The sequence below is a fragment of the Myotis daubentonii genome, chromosome 1 (assembly GCF_963259705.1).
Source record: "Myotis daubentonii chromosome 1, mMyoDau2.1, whole genome shotgun sequence".
Taxonomy (NCBI): Eukaryota; Metazoa; Chordata; class Mammalia; order Chiroptera; family Vespertilionidae; genus Myotis; species Myotis daubentonii.
In genome coordinates, this window is record NC_081840.1 from 133,253,998 (window position 1) to 133,273,488 (window position 19,491).

The window sequence follows — 19,491 nt, forward strand, 5'->3', positions numbered from 1 at the left end:
TGCTGGGTTCTAAATGGTGAATTGATTAATCAATTCAGAGCTTTGATTCTCCTTTCAACTGATTGCTCCTAGTAGCTATAGACCTAGCTAGACCTATTCTGGGGTCCACAGCCTTGAATCTGTGCTTGGAGAGCTACGTTAGTTTGTTTTTCTTCTTTGCCTATATGGAGGAGCCAAAGATGAAAAGATCCCTCTAAACTGTGGGTTAGATAGCTAAGATATAAACACATATTGGGGCTGCAACCTCCCTTTACATCTTTATAGTCAGGGTAAAATTTGCTGTTTCTTGTAAAACGTCAATTTACCTCTCCTTCGCATAGGTGTCCTTTTCTTTTAATAACCTCAGATCTTTGTTTTTCCTTTTCTGAGGCACAATTATGAGAAAATAGCGTCACAGTCAAACAACTGATAGTCACTAAGTTTTCCTCTTTGCTTTTCGCAGGACGGGTACTGGGCAGACCGGGCCTGCGAGCGGTCGCTGGGCTACATCTGTAAGATGAAATCACAAGCCCACGGGCCAGGAATAGTGGAAGTAGAACCAGGCTGCCGGAAAGTGAGTACAGAAGCACCCGGTAACTTGAGATCAGCAAATATTATATGCCGTACGTGGCTTTATTTTTGCCTGAGAGGGCCAAGTGTTTCAACTGCTTAAAAATGTAATGGTTTATTGTTAGTGTTTTGTATCATTGTTCTCTCTAAAGCCTTCTTGACAGTTAACATGGGGGTGTGTGTGGTCAGTAGCAACTTTCAGAATGCCATGGGAACTGGAGGAAAGAGAACGGGGAATCAAATGACACACCGACTGGAGCCTGGAGAGGGTAACAAGATTGAGGCAGGTCATGGGGCAAGTTATCATCGGGGTACTGGCAGACTAGGACCTATGGGTTGTCAAGGATATTTCCAGTAGAAAACCTGAAGCTGCAGATAGCAAACAATCCTTACTCACTTTTCCATTTATAATATTTCTGACGAGCTACTTCTAGTGGGGGTTCCTCCCCATAGAGGCAGGAGATCTGAACTCTAACTGCTAGTGGCCGGCAGTAACTGCTTTAAGCTATTGAATAAAGCCATGCACTCCTACTGTGTGTCAACCTGACCTGTATAACAGTTAGCAATACCTCCCTGTGGTCTTATTTTTCTTTGAGGTTAAAGTAAATGATCTATGTAAAAGTGAAAAGAGACTACAAAATCCAGGGTGTATGGTTATCGTTTTCCTGCTTGCTGAGTGGCTCATCTTCCGCTTTTTGCCTTTCTCGCTTCCTTGAGTAAAAATAAAGCAGAAATGAATTTTCTTTCCAAGAGTATCATGTTGTGAGCAAATTACCTTATAACATACACCAACAGGCTGAGAATTCATGAATCATAATTTAATATTGTATGAATAAACCATGAAGCACCCTGGAGCAGAAAATCACAGTCTTTTAGAAGTTATAAAGGATCTTAGTGGTGACAAAATTCCCCTTTTAATTTTTTGCATTCTGGAACTTTCAGTTCAGAGAAGTGGTAACTTTCTTAGAGTTACACTGAGGCAAGACTAGCTTCCAGTCTCCTGTCGCCAGCCCACTGCACTTTCACTACTGGTTTCATTCCCAGTTCACTTATATAGTCTTTGCCTAATCATATGCATATGTATATTATAATTTTCTATAAACAATAATACTTAAATTTTATTACTTTTATACAATCAAAGTTATAAATAAAGTCTATTAATTCTTTTTTTAAATATATTTTATTGATTTTTTAGAGAGGAAGAGAGAGAGACAGAGAGTTAGAAACATCGATGAGAGAGAAACATCGATCAGCTGCCTCCTGCACATCTCCCACTGGGGATGTGCCCGCAACCCAGGTACATGCCCTTGACCGGAATCGAACCTGGGACCCTTGAGTCTGCAGGCTGACGCTCTATCCACTGAGCCAAACCGGTTTTGGCAGTCTATTAATTCTTTACAAATTTTTCTTTTAATTGTATTTATTGATTTTAGAGAGGGAGGAAGCGGGGAGAGAGAGAAACATTGATTTGCTGTTCCACTTATTTATGCATTCATTAGTTGTTTTCTGCATGTGTCCTGACTGGACATTGAATCCACAACCTTGTGGTATCTGGATGATGCTCTAACCAACTGAGCTACCCAGCCAGGGCAATTAATTCCTATAGCTGTCTCTCTAATATGCTAATTGTCCCTCCAACCATTCGACCGTTTGACCAGTTGCTATCATGCGCACTGACCACCAGGGGACAGACGCTCTGACTGGTAGGTTAGCTTGCTGCTGGGGTCTGGCTGATAGGGACTGGGTGAAACAGGCCAGACACGCCCTGGAGCCCTCCCACAGTCCCTCCCTGGCCCCAGTCGTGCACTAGTGGGGTCTCTCAGCCTGGCCTGCGCCCTCTTGCAATCCGTGACCCTCGGGGGGATGTCAAAGAGCTGGTTTTGGCCCAATCCCCACAGGCCAGGCAGAGGGACCCCACTGGTGCATGAATCCATGCACTGGGCCTCTAGTAATCTGATATAATCCAATTTAATCATTAGGATGGTAATAGAAAAATAGAAAAATATTTTAGTAAGAAGCATCTGTTTGTTGGGTGCAGTTATTATGCTCTCATTGACTATAAAGGACACATGTTATATTCCTAATTAGATAGAAGAGGAAACTGAAGCTCAGAGACATTAAATAATTTGGCCAGTTTAAAAACACCTGCTCTAGACAGTGGCTTCCTCCAAGGGCTAGGAAGACTAGAAAAAAAGTCCACTAGAAAAAAAAGAATATAAGACAGTTTTTTTGTGTCTGGGCCTGGGCACTGGGTGGTGGTGTAGGTGTCTTTTTAAGAAATCAAAATCACGGGCCTGCTATAATACTGATCCGGGATTCAGTTTTCAATTCATTGCTTACTGCGTGGGAAACGTTGAGCTAAGAAATTAACACAAAGTGGTCTTGCGTTGCTAATATTCCAGGATGTCTGCCAGATGCAAATGTGAATTCCCTTTATACAGAAGTCTCTTTTTCCAGGCTGACCAGGAATCCCACAGATCAGTTTGAAATTCAAAAATATAAAATATTAGAGGCCCGATGCACGAAATTTGTGTAAGGGGCTCGGCCCTTGCAACCCTGGCTTCATCTGGATGGTTGTTCTGCTGTTCGGTTTAATTAGCATATTAGGTCTTTATTATATAGGATACCATCAGGAGCTTTAGATGATGGAATTAATGGATATAATATTAAAATGAATGCTTACAGAAGTGAAAGGTATAATTGAAACTATGGAACAGCCACAATGTTTTGTTATGTAGTGTTTTATTGTGATTCAATTATAAATATTTTTTATTTTCATTAAGATTTCTTTCACCCAGGAATGATTTAGAAGTGTATGTGTGAGTGGTCGTGTGCACGTGCGTGTGCATATGGGTGTGTATGTTGATAGTGATGAGGGTTTTGGTAGTAGTTTGTTTTCTAGTTTCTAAATAATTGGGAGGTACTATTGATTTTAATTTCCCTGCATTGTGAGCATATAAAGGTGTTGTTTTTGTTATTTGTTGAGATTTTCTTAATGATCTTATTCATAGTTGGTTTTTGTAAATATTCCATGTGTGCTTGAACAAAATAATATATGTTGACTAGATAAAATTTAGCACTTATATTATCCAGATAGTCTATATTCCTAATATTTTGTCTGTTTGACAAAATATTCTCCTTGTAGTTCTGTCAATTTTTGCTTTATATACTTTGATCTGTGTTATATCTCCCTGATGAATCAGTTCTTTACGTAATTACTTTATTCATAATAATGCTTTTTTAAATCATAAAGTTAATTTTAAATGATACTAATGTTGTTACAGAAAATATCTTTTGCTTGATATTTCCCTAGATCCTCTTTTTCCAACTAATTGCTTTTAATCATTCTATTTTAGGGCCTGTTCTTGTAAACATATAGCTATATTTTTATTTTTAATCTAATTTGAGGTACTACGCTTTTACCTGGCAAACTTAGAGTTTAAATTTGTTTTACATACTGTTATATTCTTACTAGAGGCCCGATGCACAAAATTCATGCAAGGGGCTCGGCCCTTATAGCCCCGGCTGCCTCGGCCGGCCCTCGCAGCCTCGGCCAGCCCTTGCAGCCCCTCACAGCCTCAGCTTTGTCTGGAAGGTCGTCCGGATGGTCATTTGGCTGTTTTGTCTAATTAGCATATTAGCTCTTTATTATATAGAATTAGTTTCTACCATCTTATTTGCACGTTATTTTGTTGACAATTCAGTTTTATTTTCTTTCATCTCCTACGCTGCACCCCATTGGTTCAATGAATATCTTTATTCCATTTTTATCTTCTACACATTTGGGAATTATACATTCTACTTTTGTTTTTTAAATGGTTAACCTTATGTTTTTAACATGCATTCCTGACTTGAAGTTAAAGTTATTAAGTATCTCTTTCTTCTTTCTGAACAAAATGAAGATTATTATTCTACTTAAGCATTACAAAATTTTTAATTTTGAAAAATGTTAGACTCACAAGAAATTGAAAAAAAAAAAAAAAGAGCACATAGAATTTCCCTCTACTATCCATTCTGTTTCTTCCAATAATCACATCTTATCAAACTAGTGTACATTATCACAACCAGGTAATTGACATGAATACAATACTATTAACTAAACTACAGATCTTATATTCCATTATTTAACTTTCCACAACCAATTAGCTATCTTTGCTATTTGTACATTAGACCTGGATTTATGAAGACATTTATTGATATCTTTGTTCAGTGTAGACTTTTAGCCCACTCATTCCTCCTGATTTAAAATGCCTTCTTGCCAAAGTAAACCTTTTAGGAGTTTTTTCACTGGTGATCTGGGAGAGGAAAATTCTCTATCTTTTTTGAAAAATTCTTGAATTTACCCTCTCCCTGCACAATAATTTAGACAGGTCATTTTAGAGTTCTAGATTGACAGCTGTTTTCTGATATTACTTTATATATTGTTTTATTTTCTCCTGGCCTTTATTTTTGCCATTGGAATGCCTGTTATTCGATTAATCCTTCCTTTTCAAAAAGTGGGTCATCTGTATTTTGTTTCTGGTTGATTTTAAGATTTCATTGTTTTTGTCATTCTTCAGGCTTAGCACAATGTGTCGATATTTGTATTGATTTTATTGGGTCTGTTTGCCTCTTCATTTTGAGGATTTGTACCTATTTTTCAATTCTTAAAAATCATCAGTCATTAATTTTATTCAGTGCTTCTGACATTTATTTTAGATTGATGTTCTCATTCTATTTTCATCAATATACTTTCTAACTTCTTTTCAGTCCTCTGCTACATTTATCCAATTTGCTAATCTTTCTGAAACCCTGTTTCAATGTTTAATCTGGTCAGTAAGATTTTTTTTTTGAGGAATATTTTATTTGAATGTTGTTTATGTAGAGAATGGCCATGGTCAACTATAATTCTCTAGTTGCCTTGTACAATGTAAGGCAGATATTTGAATATCCCACTCAAAGTGCACTATGATTTTGTTAATCTCTCTTTTTCTTAATAGTCAGTTTGAAACCATCTGAAAAGAAAGGCTATTTTTGTTATATTTTAATTTCTGAAATTTGGTTCGTTTTCAATTTTGAAGTTTTACTTCTTAACTTTATATTTTTTCTTTTCTTGATATCCTATTTTTTTGTGAGTTTTCAAACCCTCTTGTTCGTTGTTCATAGCATTTTGATCTTCCATTATTGATTTTATTTCTTCTGTTGTCACTTAAATAATCTCAAACATACTTATTTTTATATTTTTCCAGGTGTTTTATCACATTAAATTATTAAGTCTCCCTTGAAAGGAGACATTTTCTCACATGATTTGTAATTTTTGATTTTGAATTAGTGCACTCTAACCTTCAAATCACATGGTCTCACATGACCTGCCATGTAGAAATATTTCTGTTGTGTAGTTTTGCATTTACTTCTCTGAGTACCTAGGAGATTATCTTTTTGTAGACCAAGTTTTACTCTCTTTTTTTGGCTGTGAGTTCTCATACAGTGTGAATAGTGTATAGTTGGGACCAGCACCCATCTGTGGCACAGACTTTATATTCATTTTCAAACAGAAGAATTATTTTCTCCTGCACCTAGAGCCCCAGACATATGACAAGAATTTCTGTTATTTTCTTGTTTTGTGGGCAGAGAATTTTGCTCTCCTTTCTCAGAGGGGTTACCTTTAATGGATATCATCTGTATGCAAGGATTTCAATTCCACCTCCTGGGTCAGGTGGGCTGATGGACAGTGTCCTAATCTGTGTGGACATTAAAACCTCAGACCCTGGGCTCTAGGACTTAACCTAGGTTTGATGCCCTCTAGACAGCCCTCAGACACAGCTGGTGCACGTTCCATTCCAACTTTTAGGTTTCTACTACTTTTTGGTGCCTATGACCAGATGATATAGCTTTATACTCACCACCTACTGTTGACCTCAAATGACAACAAGGCTTGTCATTTTGCAAATTATTCTCTGTGGTTATCTATTCTGAAGCTGAAATTTTAACCATTCTGTTCAGTTGCTTTGGTAAACATTTCATGAATCATTTTGTTGGAGGGTGGCTCAGAAGGAGAGAGCATGACTGTTCCCCCCACTTTGTATCATAATTTGTCATATGTGGAATAACACACCACTGATTTCTTTATTCATGTAAGTGCTTTTCACTGCATTTCAAATTATTCAAATTTGTATTCTTTTAATTCTATTATTTATCTCATGACAGCGGGATTATTAAAATAATATCCAATAAATATGTGACAATATGTTTGATATCATTAATAGGGCTGGAAAAGACACGGCTTCTACTGCTATATGATTGGACACACACTTTCAACATTTTCAGAAGCAAACCAAACCTGTGTGAAAGAGAATGCTTACCTAACAACTGTTGAAGACAGGTATGGAATAATTTTAATTTTATTTTAAAATGTCAAATAATAAAAAGTTTCCAGAAATCCCAGGTATCAATGTGCTCTAAATTTCTAAGTAAATTACATGGAATCATGATGTATGGTTTGTAAAAGCAGAAGATCAAAAAATCATATTCTTATTTGATTTCTTTTTAAAAAAATATATTTTTAACTATTTCAGAAAGGAAGGGAGAGGGAGAGAGAGATAGAAACATCAATGATGAGAGAGAATCACTGATTGGCTGTCTCCTGTATGCCCCACACTGGGGATCAAGTTTGCAACCGGGCATGTGCCTTGACCGGGAATCGAACTGTGACCTCCTGGTTCATAGGTTGATGCTCAATCACTGAGCCACGCCAATCGGGCCTTATTTGAATTTTTCATTGCAAACATTATAAAATATTTTGCTACTTTTGGTACTATAAGGCAATATGTTGAACTGTTTATTAATACTCTAATAAATGTAATTTAGATATAACTTTTTCTCATATATCAGGAAGAATAAGTACAAAATTTCAGCTAAAAAATCCCACTTTCTATCTTTACTATATTTCCCACCAAAAAAGAGGGCAGAGAGGTTTACTGAATATTTTATTCATTTTTCCCAATCTTCCATTTCCTTCTTTTCTTTGCTAGGTTTACTAGACTTATAGGCCATAGAAATTATATGGATATAGAGGATTTTATTTAACTTTTGACTTCTAGAGTCCCATCCATTTTAAGGTTTTAGTGTTTAGTCATTTCCCCCTACTCTCTCTTTGCATTGCACTGGAATAAGTCTAGGAGAAGCTTAGAAAATTTAAAATGTCCATGTCACTTGCAGTAAAAAGGTAAAATATTGAGTTTTAGTTCAATAACTTGTATTTAGTGGCCTTTTAAGGCAGACTCAATAAAATGTAGAGGATGCCATTGATATTAAAACTCTTTTGATACAAATGAAAGATGTGATAGGATTTGGATGGTTTTTGTAAAAGAACTTGTATTTCAACCCACATCCTTCTTTCATGTACAATTAAATGTCTAATACAGTGTAGCCCCCTGACATAATGCTAACATCTGAAAATCAGAACATAGGTACTCTTATCTTATGACAAGGAGATGAGCTGCACATCTTTAAGTCAGGTGGCGACATGTTCTGATCTACACTGTCATTGATCCTTTGGTTTATTGCAGCAGAGATTTCCCTATATTTTGTGTTTTAGGCATACGTTTCTTTGTGTTTTCTATGATATTTATATCCAGGGGCAGTCACTGCCTCTGTGGTTAGACTTGATTTTTAGAAATTTAAGAAAAGTTGACTTTGGAACTTTAATTTTTGGAGGGGTGCTTGTTCGGTTTAGGGAATGGAATTACTCAGCCTGGGGCAAGCAAATGTTGTGTTATTGTAGCTTTCTTTGCATTCCCCTCTCTGTTCTCTCTGGAGTCATCCACACCTCTCTTTGTTCCTGGAAACTTTGGGCACCACTTTTCTTATGTTCCCAAAAGAGCTTTTTGCGTACATTGCGACCTGATTGTCTAGTGCTTGTCCATTAAGACAAACTTTGATATCTTTACTAACCGAATTGTATTATGCCTGGTACACAGCTGAGATGCAGAAGGAGAGAAAATATTGGAATTTGTGATTCTGCTCCCAGTTCTTTCTAGAGATTGAATCTCTGCTTCTCTGTATTTCTTGATAATTTTCTGTTTCTGAGAGTAGGGAATGAGGATGCAATTCAGGGGGAAATCCACACAGATTTTCCCATTTGTATCATCTTTGATTACATTATGACCTCTCAACTTACTAAACCAAAAATTGTGCAGGACATTTGAAATATTTGAAAAGTGGACTGATTTTTAAATAATGTATCTTAAAATGCTGTAGTTTTCTCCTTTGCATTTTCAGAATTCTCTTACATTTTGAGAAGGGCAGAGGGGCTGATGAAGAATAGAGAGACATGTTTGAGTATATTTAAATTATTTTATTCACTCAGCTGTATGGTATTTTTTCTTCATAGGATCACATTTTCTTAGTGAATTTTGTATAATACAAATGACACATAAATATAAGAAAATACGTTTGAGTTAACAACCAAATCATAGCTCAAACATAGAAATAAGATACCTTCCATGTTGATAGAGTTTACATAAATATTTGCAAAATTTAGTTTAACTATTTTAAACAATGTATTTATTACTATTGTTTTAGATATGAGCAAGCCTTCCTCACTAGTTGGGTTGGATTGAGGCCTGAGAAATACTTTTGGACAGGCCTTTCCGATGTCCGGAACAAAGGGACCTTCCAGTGGACCATCGAGGAGGAGGTTCAGTACACTCACTGGAACTTCGAAATGCCAGGTATGTGCAGGGCTCAGGTCGGAGGTTTGTATTCATTGCACACGTCCATCGTGCAAAACCTACTTCCTTACCTACATGTCCAAATGAACTATGTGAATTAATTGTGCTTTCAGTATTTGCTCTTCTGTCCTACTTTTCTTTAACCCTCACCCAAGGATATTTTTCCATTGATTTTCATGCAATTTGGAAGGGAGGTGGGAGGGGGTAGAGAGAGCGAGAAAAATCAACATCGTTTGGTTGCCTCCTGCATGCACCCTGACCAGGGTGGGGAGTGAACCTGCAGTGGTGGTACATGCCCTTGACTGGGAATTGAACCCCCAACCCTTAGGTCCATGGACCAACACTGTAATCACTGAGCAAACCAGCAAAGGCTTTTTTTTTAAATTTTTTTAATAAAGTTCCAATTAGTTTTCAATGGTCAGGAAAACAAGGAAAACTGCTAGGTTACCGGGTACTGCTCTTCTTTGAAAAATATTTATGAAATCCTAAATGGTCACAAATGTTTCAAATGGTTAACTTATTTCTGAAGGCTTACAACTATACTACAGGGCTACCAACCATCTCGGTGCAACTATGAATAGCGACAGTGTGCTTGAGTTGGTGGAGCTCAAGGTAGTGCTTACTATACGTGGGACTCATTTCTGTCTTGTATGTGCTGCCCTGCTAAGTCCTTTACATGCACTGGATTTGATTTTATCTTGATAAAAACCTTCCAAGGTAAGTTTAAGTATCTTCATTTTAAAGACGTGGAAACAGGGACTCAGAAAATGTGTGTGACTAGAAAGCTTCCGACCATGAATTTAGACTAATCTGGATAATCCCCAAATCTGTGCTGTTTGCGCCAACACCACTTGCCTCCCTGTAAGTGCCGATTTGCTTCCCTAGCAGGTAGTTTCTGAAATAGCCTCTGACAGATTCTGTGCCTTCTTTATACACTGATATCACAGTATATAACCTTATTTAGTGTGACAACCCAGAAAATTCAACATCCTTTATAGCGAATGTTTCATTGTGCCTGGGCAAAGAGCTAAAGAAGGAATAATAGCTCGAGGTTATGAATTTACTACTTAGTCAAACAAGTCCTAATCTTCAGGAGTTCATTTAATTTGTATTCTCAGCTCTTAATGAGGTAAATAGGTCAGTATTTTGGATAGAGTGATTCTCTTTAAATTATTGCATGTTCTGAAAAATAGTAAGATTTCAGTTCATTTTTAAATAACTGGGCAATATATTAAGAGCTGAGCACACACCTTAAAAATATTGGTAGGAGTGGTAATTATAGGACAAACTCCTAATTTTGCAGGTGGCGTTCATTCAACCATAGGCTTTGGAGAAATTAATCCTGGAATGTTCTTAGAGAACAAAAATGGATTAAACTGGAGCTATAGGGAGTCAGAAATCTTAATGAAGATATTTTGAAAAAGATGTGCTAGTATCCTCAGAACTTTGAGAATTACTCTAAACACTTAATGTCCTTTAAAAGAATAGTGATAGAAGATGACCTCATCTAAGCAGAAGGAATCCCAATGTTTTCAAAGCTCTGTCTTAATTAATTACTATTTGGAAATAATCACAACTGTGAACCAGAATTATAATCTAGTAAGCCTGACATAGTCCTCAGTTTATTTTATGTAGTTGTTTTTTTTTTTACCATGAAAAAATTCATTACAACTCTGTAAGGTAGGTAGTGATATTTGCATTTTAGCATGAGGCAACAAGTTCAGGGTGATTGAGTAACTAAACTGAACTACAATCTCTCAGCTGTATCTCATTTTCAAGTCTGTAACAACTTCTGTTCTGGAAAACCTACGTGAACCCTAGAGGAAAAAAGGGACCTTAAAGAATTTATTTTTTAAAAAGAAATGTTGAACTACTATTTTTGCCATGGCAGTAAATTTTATTCCGCAAAAATTATTGTATCGTTAAATGTCTACTAAAGGCGGCACCCTGCCAGATGTTAGAAATACAAAATGTTATCAAAACTGTGACCTTTGAGATCATAATTCAGTTGGGGTCACAGGCCACACAGATGGAAGGTAAATAACGATTCCGAAGAGCACACATAATTGCCAAATGCCACAGGATCTCTCCTCTTCATTTCCTCAGCACCTGAAGGTTTGACCACACAATTTGAGTTAGGTTTGTACTGTCTCTTGCGAGCATGGCCAGACTACAGCAGCCTCTGTTAAGTGAAGTCTGTGTGTTTAACGCAGGGAGAAAAGCTGGGTGTGTTGCCATGAAAACTGGGACCGCAGGGGGCCTGTGGGATGTTTTGAGTTGTGAAGAAAAGGCAAAATTTGTGTGCAAACACTGGGCAGAGGGAGTGACTCGTCCACCGGAGCCCACAACAACACCCGAACCCAAATGTCCAGAGGATTGGGGCACCACCAGTAAAACAAGCTTGTGTTTCAAGGTAAGTTGCAATTGCAAAACTAATAAAGAATTTGGAGTATCCTTCAGCCTAAAGAATCAGCTAAGAAATTAAAACCAAACCAAACCAAATGCTGCCATGCTCAGGCTTCACCTGTAGGAATTCTGACTTTATTGATCTGGTTTATTTGTAAAGAGCTTTCCTTGGATGAATGCTAATGACCAGTTGCATTTAGACCAGCGGTTCTCAACCTGTGGGTCGTGATCCCTTTGGGGGTCGAATGACCCTTCACAGGGGTCGCCTAAGACCATCGGAAAACACATATATCATTACATATTGTTTTTGTGATTAATCACTATGCGTTAATTATGTCCAATTTGTAACCATGAAATTGGGGGTCACCACAACATGAGGAACTGTAATAAGGGTCGGGCATTAGGAAGGTTGAGAACCGCTGATTTAGACCAACAAAAGTAACCTACAGCACAACACAGATCCCAGCAGCCTTTCTTCTTTTGCTTCGCCTTCATCACCCCATTCTCTGCCTCTGCTCTCTCCCAGGCTTTCCGGCCCTAGTCTGAGCTAGCATTTCTTTTCATCTTAATGAACGTTTTTTCTCCCCCTCATTCATTTCCATTGCATCTCACTTTTTGTCCTGTTCTTACAGAACAAGCTTTTAGTTAACGGAATTGATAAATGAGTCTGTAATAATGCCCCATGGGTATCCTCGAGGTAATGCTCCATTGTACTGATTTAACCCCTGGTTATTATGCCTCTGGGAGATGGGGGCATTTCTGGGTAGGAGTATATGGGTGTTTCATGTCCCTTAAATGACAATTGGATATTCTGCAATTGTTTTATACACTCCTGGGCTGGATCGTCTATTTTCTCCTTATGCAAGCAAGTTCACCCAAACAAATGAACAAAGAAAAACCACAGGGAATTTATTTGGGGCTTTCTCCGCCCCCTTCTCCCCCCCCCCCCCGCCCCTCTCTTTCTTATAAGTTCCATTCTCTCTAGAGAAGGTTAAGATTAACTAAATGAGAAATTTACTTATCTACTGCTTAATAGTGGTTAAAGGTACACTCTCAAGACTTCTGTTATTCAATCCTGTGAAAGGCCTACGGCCATGGCATGCCTTGTAAGACAGGCAGCGTTAATGAAGAACTTGAATTATCAATGTGTGTTAGAATGATGTTGCTTAATCTTCTCTAACCTGAGGGGTGTGGCTAGTTGGGTGGGAACCTCCCATTAGTAGCAATAGAGCTGAAGAACTATGCAATCCAGATTAGCCAGTCTGGGTTAAAAGCATAATTTATATAGAAGGGACTATGTTGGGCTAAACAGAAGAGGATTCGATATTTATTGTTGCTAGGAAACTTTTGACTTACTACACAAAGACCAAATTTATTTTATACAAAGCCATTTGCCTGAGGGTGGTAGGCTGTGGAGATATGTTGCAGAATTTTGAGAGAAGCAGCAGAGTTCTCCAGAGCTCGGAAGGGAACCAAGGTTCTGGAAGATGACCCAGGTGTGTATTCAACAAATCCACAGATGTATGTCACTAAAAAGTCTACGGTTTTAGAGATGCTTGGAGTAGGGTTTGTTTGGAAATATATTCACCATCTTTGTACAAGTTAAGATACAGGAATTATTAATAAAATTCAGCTGGTAGTAAATTGATTTAATCAAATGAAATCTTATTTCACAGTCTAGCAAGTTGAGGCAGTCACAGAAGTCTTAGGATTACTTAAGTGGAAACTTGCTTAGATCACCTTTGTGTAGGCTCGAGTTAGGGTCAAGGTGAAGGTTGCCTTGGGTTGCATGATGACAGCTGGGCAGCCACAGTCGGTTGGAAGCAAATTTCTTTTTCCACAAGCCTTGGATGATGGGGCCGAGACTCATGAAAAACAATGAATAAATGTTATAAAAGTTGGTGGAGACAATGAACTCTTATACTGTTTGCATACTGATAGCTGTTTCCCAGACTGTCACTGTGTATTGCTTTTCATTGAAATCTTCTGGATAATATGACATGTTCCCTAAATTATTGAATTATTAAATTGGTTTTAACTTATAACCCACCTTTTTAGATGCTCTGACAGATTAGTACAGAGCATGTGTGCCAATAGTTGTGAAAATATACATCTACAAGGAAAAAAGACAAGGCAATGTTGAAGGACACGGCCAACAAAGTGTTGAAAGGCTGCCAGGTTATTCCTTGTTTAAGCCCAACAGAATAGCAATCTGTGGCACAATTTTAGGGAGGTTATTTTCCTTAATGTTTTCTTTATTCATGTATACTTTCTCTGTATCAAAATTTTCTTTTAATTTCTTTCCATCTTAATGCTACTTTTCACACTAAACCAAATTAACCTTGCCTTCGACAATGAACTGTATGCTTAGCCCATATGCCTAAAGCTTCTAAGATTTTAAGCTAATTCCTCATGTGCTCTCAACTTTATTTTTTAAAGTTTTCTTAACAAAATCATCCCCCAAAGTTTGTCACCCAAATATTCACTCATAAATTGATTTTTAGCCAAGAGAATTATGTTGTGTGGGGTCATTGTAATGTCTTGCTTTTCTGTAAAGGAAATCTCACCAAAAGTAAATAGTTATTTATCTTGAGTTAATAAGCTATGCAGTGCAAAATAACTCCTGAAACCATATCCTCTTTAGCTGTTTACAAAAGGATTACATGAGAAGAAAACATGGTTTGACTCTCGAGATTTCTGTAGAGCTCTGGGTGGAGATCTAGCGAGTATCAATAATAAAGAGGAACAGCAAGCAATATGGCGATTAATAACGTAAGTATCTTTTCTATATAATACTCTTTTTCTTTTATCTATTTGGTGCTAATTATGTTGAGAAACATTTTATGTTCCCAAAATTGTTGGCTCATGGTGCTGCTATGAGTTCATATATTGTATTCCAAATCTATAGGCCCTTTTTTTATTTTTTTAAATTTATTTTTATTTGGGGGGGGCCCTTTTTAAAATCTAGTTTCACTTCCGAATGCCTTAATTTTATAAGTATAAATCCTGTGATGAATGGCTCTATAAAAGTACAAGACACTCAATACATATTGTTAAATGAATAACAAATGATTATCTTTCAGTGCTTTACAATTATTTATTCTCAAAGGGTGGCTCCTTTTTAGTATATATATGGGTTCTACCAAAAATGCACATCTATTGAATAATGCTTATATTTAATCATTGAATCTCTTTACCTGTGTAATTTTCAAATTTGATTAGTCTTTATGGCTAAACAAACTTGTTTCATGCATGAGCTTTCTTTATATCTGTGTATCGCAGGGCTAGTGGAAACTACCACGAGCTGTTTTGGTTGGGGCTGACATATGAAAGTTCTTCAGAGGGCTTTACTTGGAGTGATGGTTCTCCTGTGAGTGATTTGATTTAATATATCATTTTCTTACTTTGTCATGTAGTATTTATTTTAATGTTATCCTTTGGCTTAATATACATTGTTGGTAAGACTTTTTATTATGATAGCTAGAGACATTTTTTCTGTGAAAAGTAAATGCTATTTTAGGATTATTATTCTGTCTCTGTCCCAGTATAGTTCTCTTATTTACCCAAGGTGTAATCATGTTGGCTAGTTGGAAAAAAAAAATTAGAAACTCATTGTAGTAGTTCACATAAAATATATTTATTTTGATATGAAAAATTAGCATGCAAGTAGTTAAACTTCTTAAACATCAAGTGTTCTTATAGATCAGGAGGTCTGGAAATAACTTCTGATATTTTATTAATAGCTACTAGGTTATGTCAGACTTCTCCATTCTTAGGAATGGAGAAGTGAGAGGCTTGGGCACTTGCTGGCATTTTGGACACTAGTCATCACATATTTTTGTGTGATTTTAGTTCTATCTCCTCTTACACCAGCAACTTCTCAAGGAACTTGGGTAAGATAGTATATTTGATGGATCCATTAATGTTGGATTCTTTATATCATACCTCTGGAAAATAGATCATAATGCTTAGTCTAAAACCTTATGGACTATGATTACACATTGAAAACATCACAGGGGACCTAAACCCAACCCCCCATTATTTCCACTATTCATTTTGGTAAAATTTGGTAGTTTTGTTAGCAACATGTTATCGGTCTGTTTCTTTTTTAAAAAGAATGGATGCTTTATGATACCATCGAATAAAAAGAAAGTTTCCAATATCACACTGAAATATTATCCCTTAAGAATGGATTATAAATGTAAGAACTTCCTATACTGATCAGTGGAGCTCTGTGCCAAGTTTTTTCTAAATATAAAAAAATGGCTCTAGAGCAAGGCTGGGCAACCTTTTTGTGAATGCGTGCCAAACCCAGCAAAATCTCTGACTCAAAATTCTTCTGTGTGCCAACACTAATTTTTTGAGAACATGTTACGCCTACTTGATATCTCTTAAGGTGTATGTATGTGAAGAACCTTGAAGAAATAATAAAATTCATTCGAGCGACAAAAACACAGTATATGATGATGAAAAATACATTTATTTTTTAATGTATACATGTTATGTAAAATTATTTATTTATCTAAGCTGCACCTACACTGAATTTATCTGAAAAATAAAAAAGTCGATATTAAGAAAAAAATTGTAAATGGGAGATTATAAGAGAGGGTTTCGCGTGCCAGCAAAAGTTACTGGCGTGCCATGTTTGGCATGTGTGCCAGGGGTTGCCCACCCCTGTTCTAGAGCCATTTTGTTTAATCAGAGTAAAGAAAATTTTCTAATAATCAATAGCATACTCTACTCAACTTCGAAAGTTTCCATGTAATGAAAACTCTTTCCCATTCATGTTTATAAATCTTGCTTTAGAAGCAAAACTATGGTGAAAAAAGGGAAATGGTTTTAAAAATATAAACATATCTTTACTTTCCTGTTTGGGTAAATGATTGACATTGGGCTGATATAAATGGTGGGTGTATAATGTTTCTAACATAGGTTTCCTATGAAAATTGGTCTTACGGAGAACCTAATAATTATGGAAATTCTGAATACTGTGGAGAGCTGAAAGGTGACCCTAGTATGTCCTGGAATGATATTAACTGTGAACATCTTAAGAACTGGATTTGCCAGATACGTAAAGGTATGATAACCTGTTCTTTCCTTTATCTTAGCTCGAAGAACTAACCTTCTCACATCCCAATAACTTCCCTTTATTAGCAGAACCAAACAAACAAAATAAAAAATAAAGGAACTGGCAGGAGCCATCCTTTCACAAGATGAGAATGAAGTCGCTGAACAATGATAAATGTTCCAAAGGAACAGAAGATCAAAAGGCCACTGGGAATCCTAGACTCGAGTCACGTCCCTGGGAATAGTTCCCATGAGCTCTGATTTCTGGCTCAGGCTCTCAGTGGTGGGAGTGGATGTTCTGCTCCGTGAGCAGAGCAATGACTGTGCCATTTCTTTTTTGGAATTGTCACCCTTTGACCTACCTTAGGTGAAAAATTTCCTAAGTCCGAATATTCGAAATATTGGTTTCTCGAGGAAATGTTCAACACAAAGAACAGACACCGTTCGGAGGACCCACCATGTGACTAATGGTCAAAACGTAGCAGTGATGCTGAGTCATGATCTTGACTCAGAAAGGTCCACTTATCCAAGTCAGGCAGGACGGTCAGAGGATCCAGATTCTTATGCTTAAAAAAACACAAATAGACCCACCCTTGAACCAAAACATACATCAACTAGTTCTTTGTAAACAGATAAATGGAACCACATTGCCCTCTGCTGTGGGGAAACTTTGGCCACTGTCTCAAGTCTACTGCTCAAGACACTGTTGCTGTCTGTCTGCTTGTTTTCCTTACTCCTGCTTAGACTAGTGTTTTCAAAATGGAGGAATAAGTAGTGGCTGATTTTTCTTTAAAGTTCTAGCTACAGATGATTTTATTATGTCTTGTTTCTTTATGGGTCATTGGTACTTTTATTCTTATGGATGTTGACTATATTAAACCAAAAGCTGAGAAACTTGAGTCCTTTTATCAGATTCCAACAGAGTCCAGATATATCAACAACTCCTTGAAAAGAAAATTATCTTATTTAACTTTTAGTAAAACATACATTTAATAAAAATAAGATTCTTTAAAGAAAGTATATTTTATAAATAAGTAGTTCATATGTAATTTCAAATAATGAAATTTGAAGTAATTTCATAACTACTACTAATAATAATATGTGTGACTATAAAATTAATATCTATTGGGCACCTTATAAATACAAATAATTCATGTATTTCTCCTCAGCTATTTACACATAATTACTAACTCCTTTTTACTGTTGACAAAACTAAGGGCAAGCATTTTAAACCCAGGTCTGGAATTTGAACCTGGGCTTTCTGATTCCAAAACTGGTTCTCTTTTCTTTCCTTCGTATGACACTGCTTGCTGTGCCTGAAAACTTTCTTTTGATTTCTGTTGGCCATTATTGTACCTACTTTGTTTATCTCTTCACTCCTACTTCCGTTTCCCTTCACTTTCCTCCTCCAAAGCATGATAGGAGAATTGGAGAGTAGAAGGGAGGGGGAGGAAAAGAAAAGAGAACAATTAAGTTTTTAGCTTCATTTAGCTATATTTAGCTATATGAAAACTGTGAAACTAGAAGAATATGTAGTAGCAGAAGGGCAGCATACTTTATATTAATTTTTTGTTTGTTTTCCAGGCCAAACACCAAAACCTGAGCCAACACCAACTCCTGAAGACAGTAGGTGTTTTATTTTCTGATCTCTATATTGATCTCTATATAGATCTGATCTCTAAAACAGCTTTTCTCTGCTGTTTTTTTCTCACAATAAAAAACAAAACAAAACAAAACTTGTCCTAAGAAGGTGGAGAGCAGAAGTTGTTAATATCTTTGAAAATCTCATGCAAGTTTGGATCTTTCTCTCCAGACAGATGTTCATGAACACAAATATCAAGCAGCTATTAGTACAATGAATGTTTACAAATCAAATCCAAGATCACTTGTTTCTTCTTTAGCACAGGTATTAGTTTCCTAGGACTGCTGTAACAAACTTCCACAAACTTGGTGGCTTAAAGTGACAGCCATTTATTCCCTGACCTGGAAGTAAGAAATATGAACTCAGTTTCACTGAGCTGAAACCAAGGTATTGGCAGGACCATGCTCTCTCCAGAGGCTCAAAGCGGGGACCTATTCCCTTGCCTTTACCAGCGTCTGGAGCTGCATTCCTGGCATTGTTATTTCATGGCCCCTTTCTTCATCTTCAGAACCAGCAATGTGGCATCTTGCTTCATTTGTCACATGGTTTTCTTCTTCTGGAGTCAACTCTCCCTCTGCCTCCCTCTATCAGGATACTTGAGATTACATTGAGGGCCCAACCACATAATCTAGGATAGTCTCTCCATCTATCTCCCTTAATTTAGTCCCATCTACCAAGTGCCTTTTCTGTGTAAGGTAACATTCACAGATTCCAGACATTAGGATCTAGATATCTTTGGGAGCTTCTATTTAGCCTACACCAGTGCAGAATCATAGAATTTTATGGTTTGGCAGAAGCCGTAGGAGTCTTCTTGGTTTGTGAGTTCTTTGGTTTTCCCGTTATACACGGAAGCACCCTAGTCCCATCTATTACAAAAGTTGTTTGTTCTATTGAGATAAAAGATGTTTTCTCACGGCCTCCACTTCTTATACCTAGAACATCACTGGTGCCTGGATGTAAATCCTTCCAGCTATGTGATCCTATTGATGAAGGTAAAGCTGGAAGTTCCTTTACCCCAGCGGTTCTCAACTTGTGGGTCGCGACCCCTTTGGCGGTCGAATGGCCCTTTCACAGGGGTCGCCTTAAACCATCCTGCATATCAGATATTTACATTAG

The 19,491-nt window shown here is 37.0% G+C and overlaps 1 protein-coding gene across 1 annotated transcript in view; it reads left to right on the forward strand.

Moving 5' to 3' along the window:
- MRC1 (mannose receptor C-type 1) overlaps window positions 1-19,491 on the forward strand; it is a 96,052-nt gene that overhangs the window by 47,192 nt on the left and 29,369 nt on the right. The window contains exons 9-16 of the mRNA XM_059660481.1: window positions 443-553; window positions 6,795-6,910; window positions 9,112-9,260; window positions 11,474-11,673; window positions 14,311-14,438; window positions 14,949-15,036; window positions 16,599-16,743; window positions 18,318-18,359. Of these exons, the coding sequence (XP_059516464.1) occupies window positions 443-553; window positions 6,795-6,910; window positions 9,112-9,260; window positions 11,474-11,673; window positions 14,311-14,438; window positions 14,949-15,036; window positions 16,599-16,743; window positions 18,318-18,359 (979 nt within the window). The remainder of the gene's footprint in view (window positions 1-442; window positions 554-6,794; window positions 6,911-9,111; window positions 9,261-11,473; window positions 11,674-14,310; window positions 14,439-14,948; window positions 15,037-16,598; window positions 16,744-18,317; window positions 18,360-19,491) is intronic.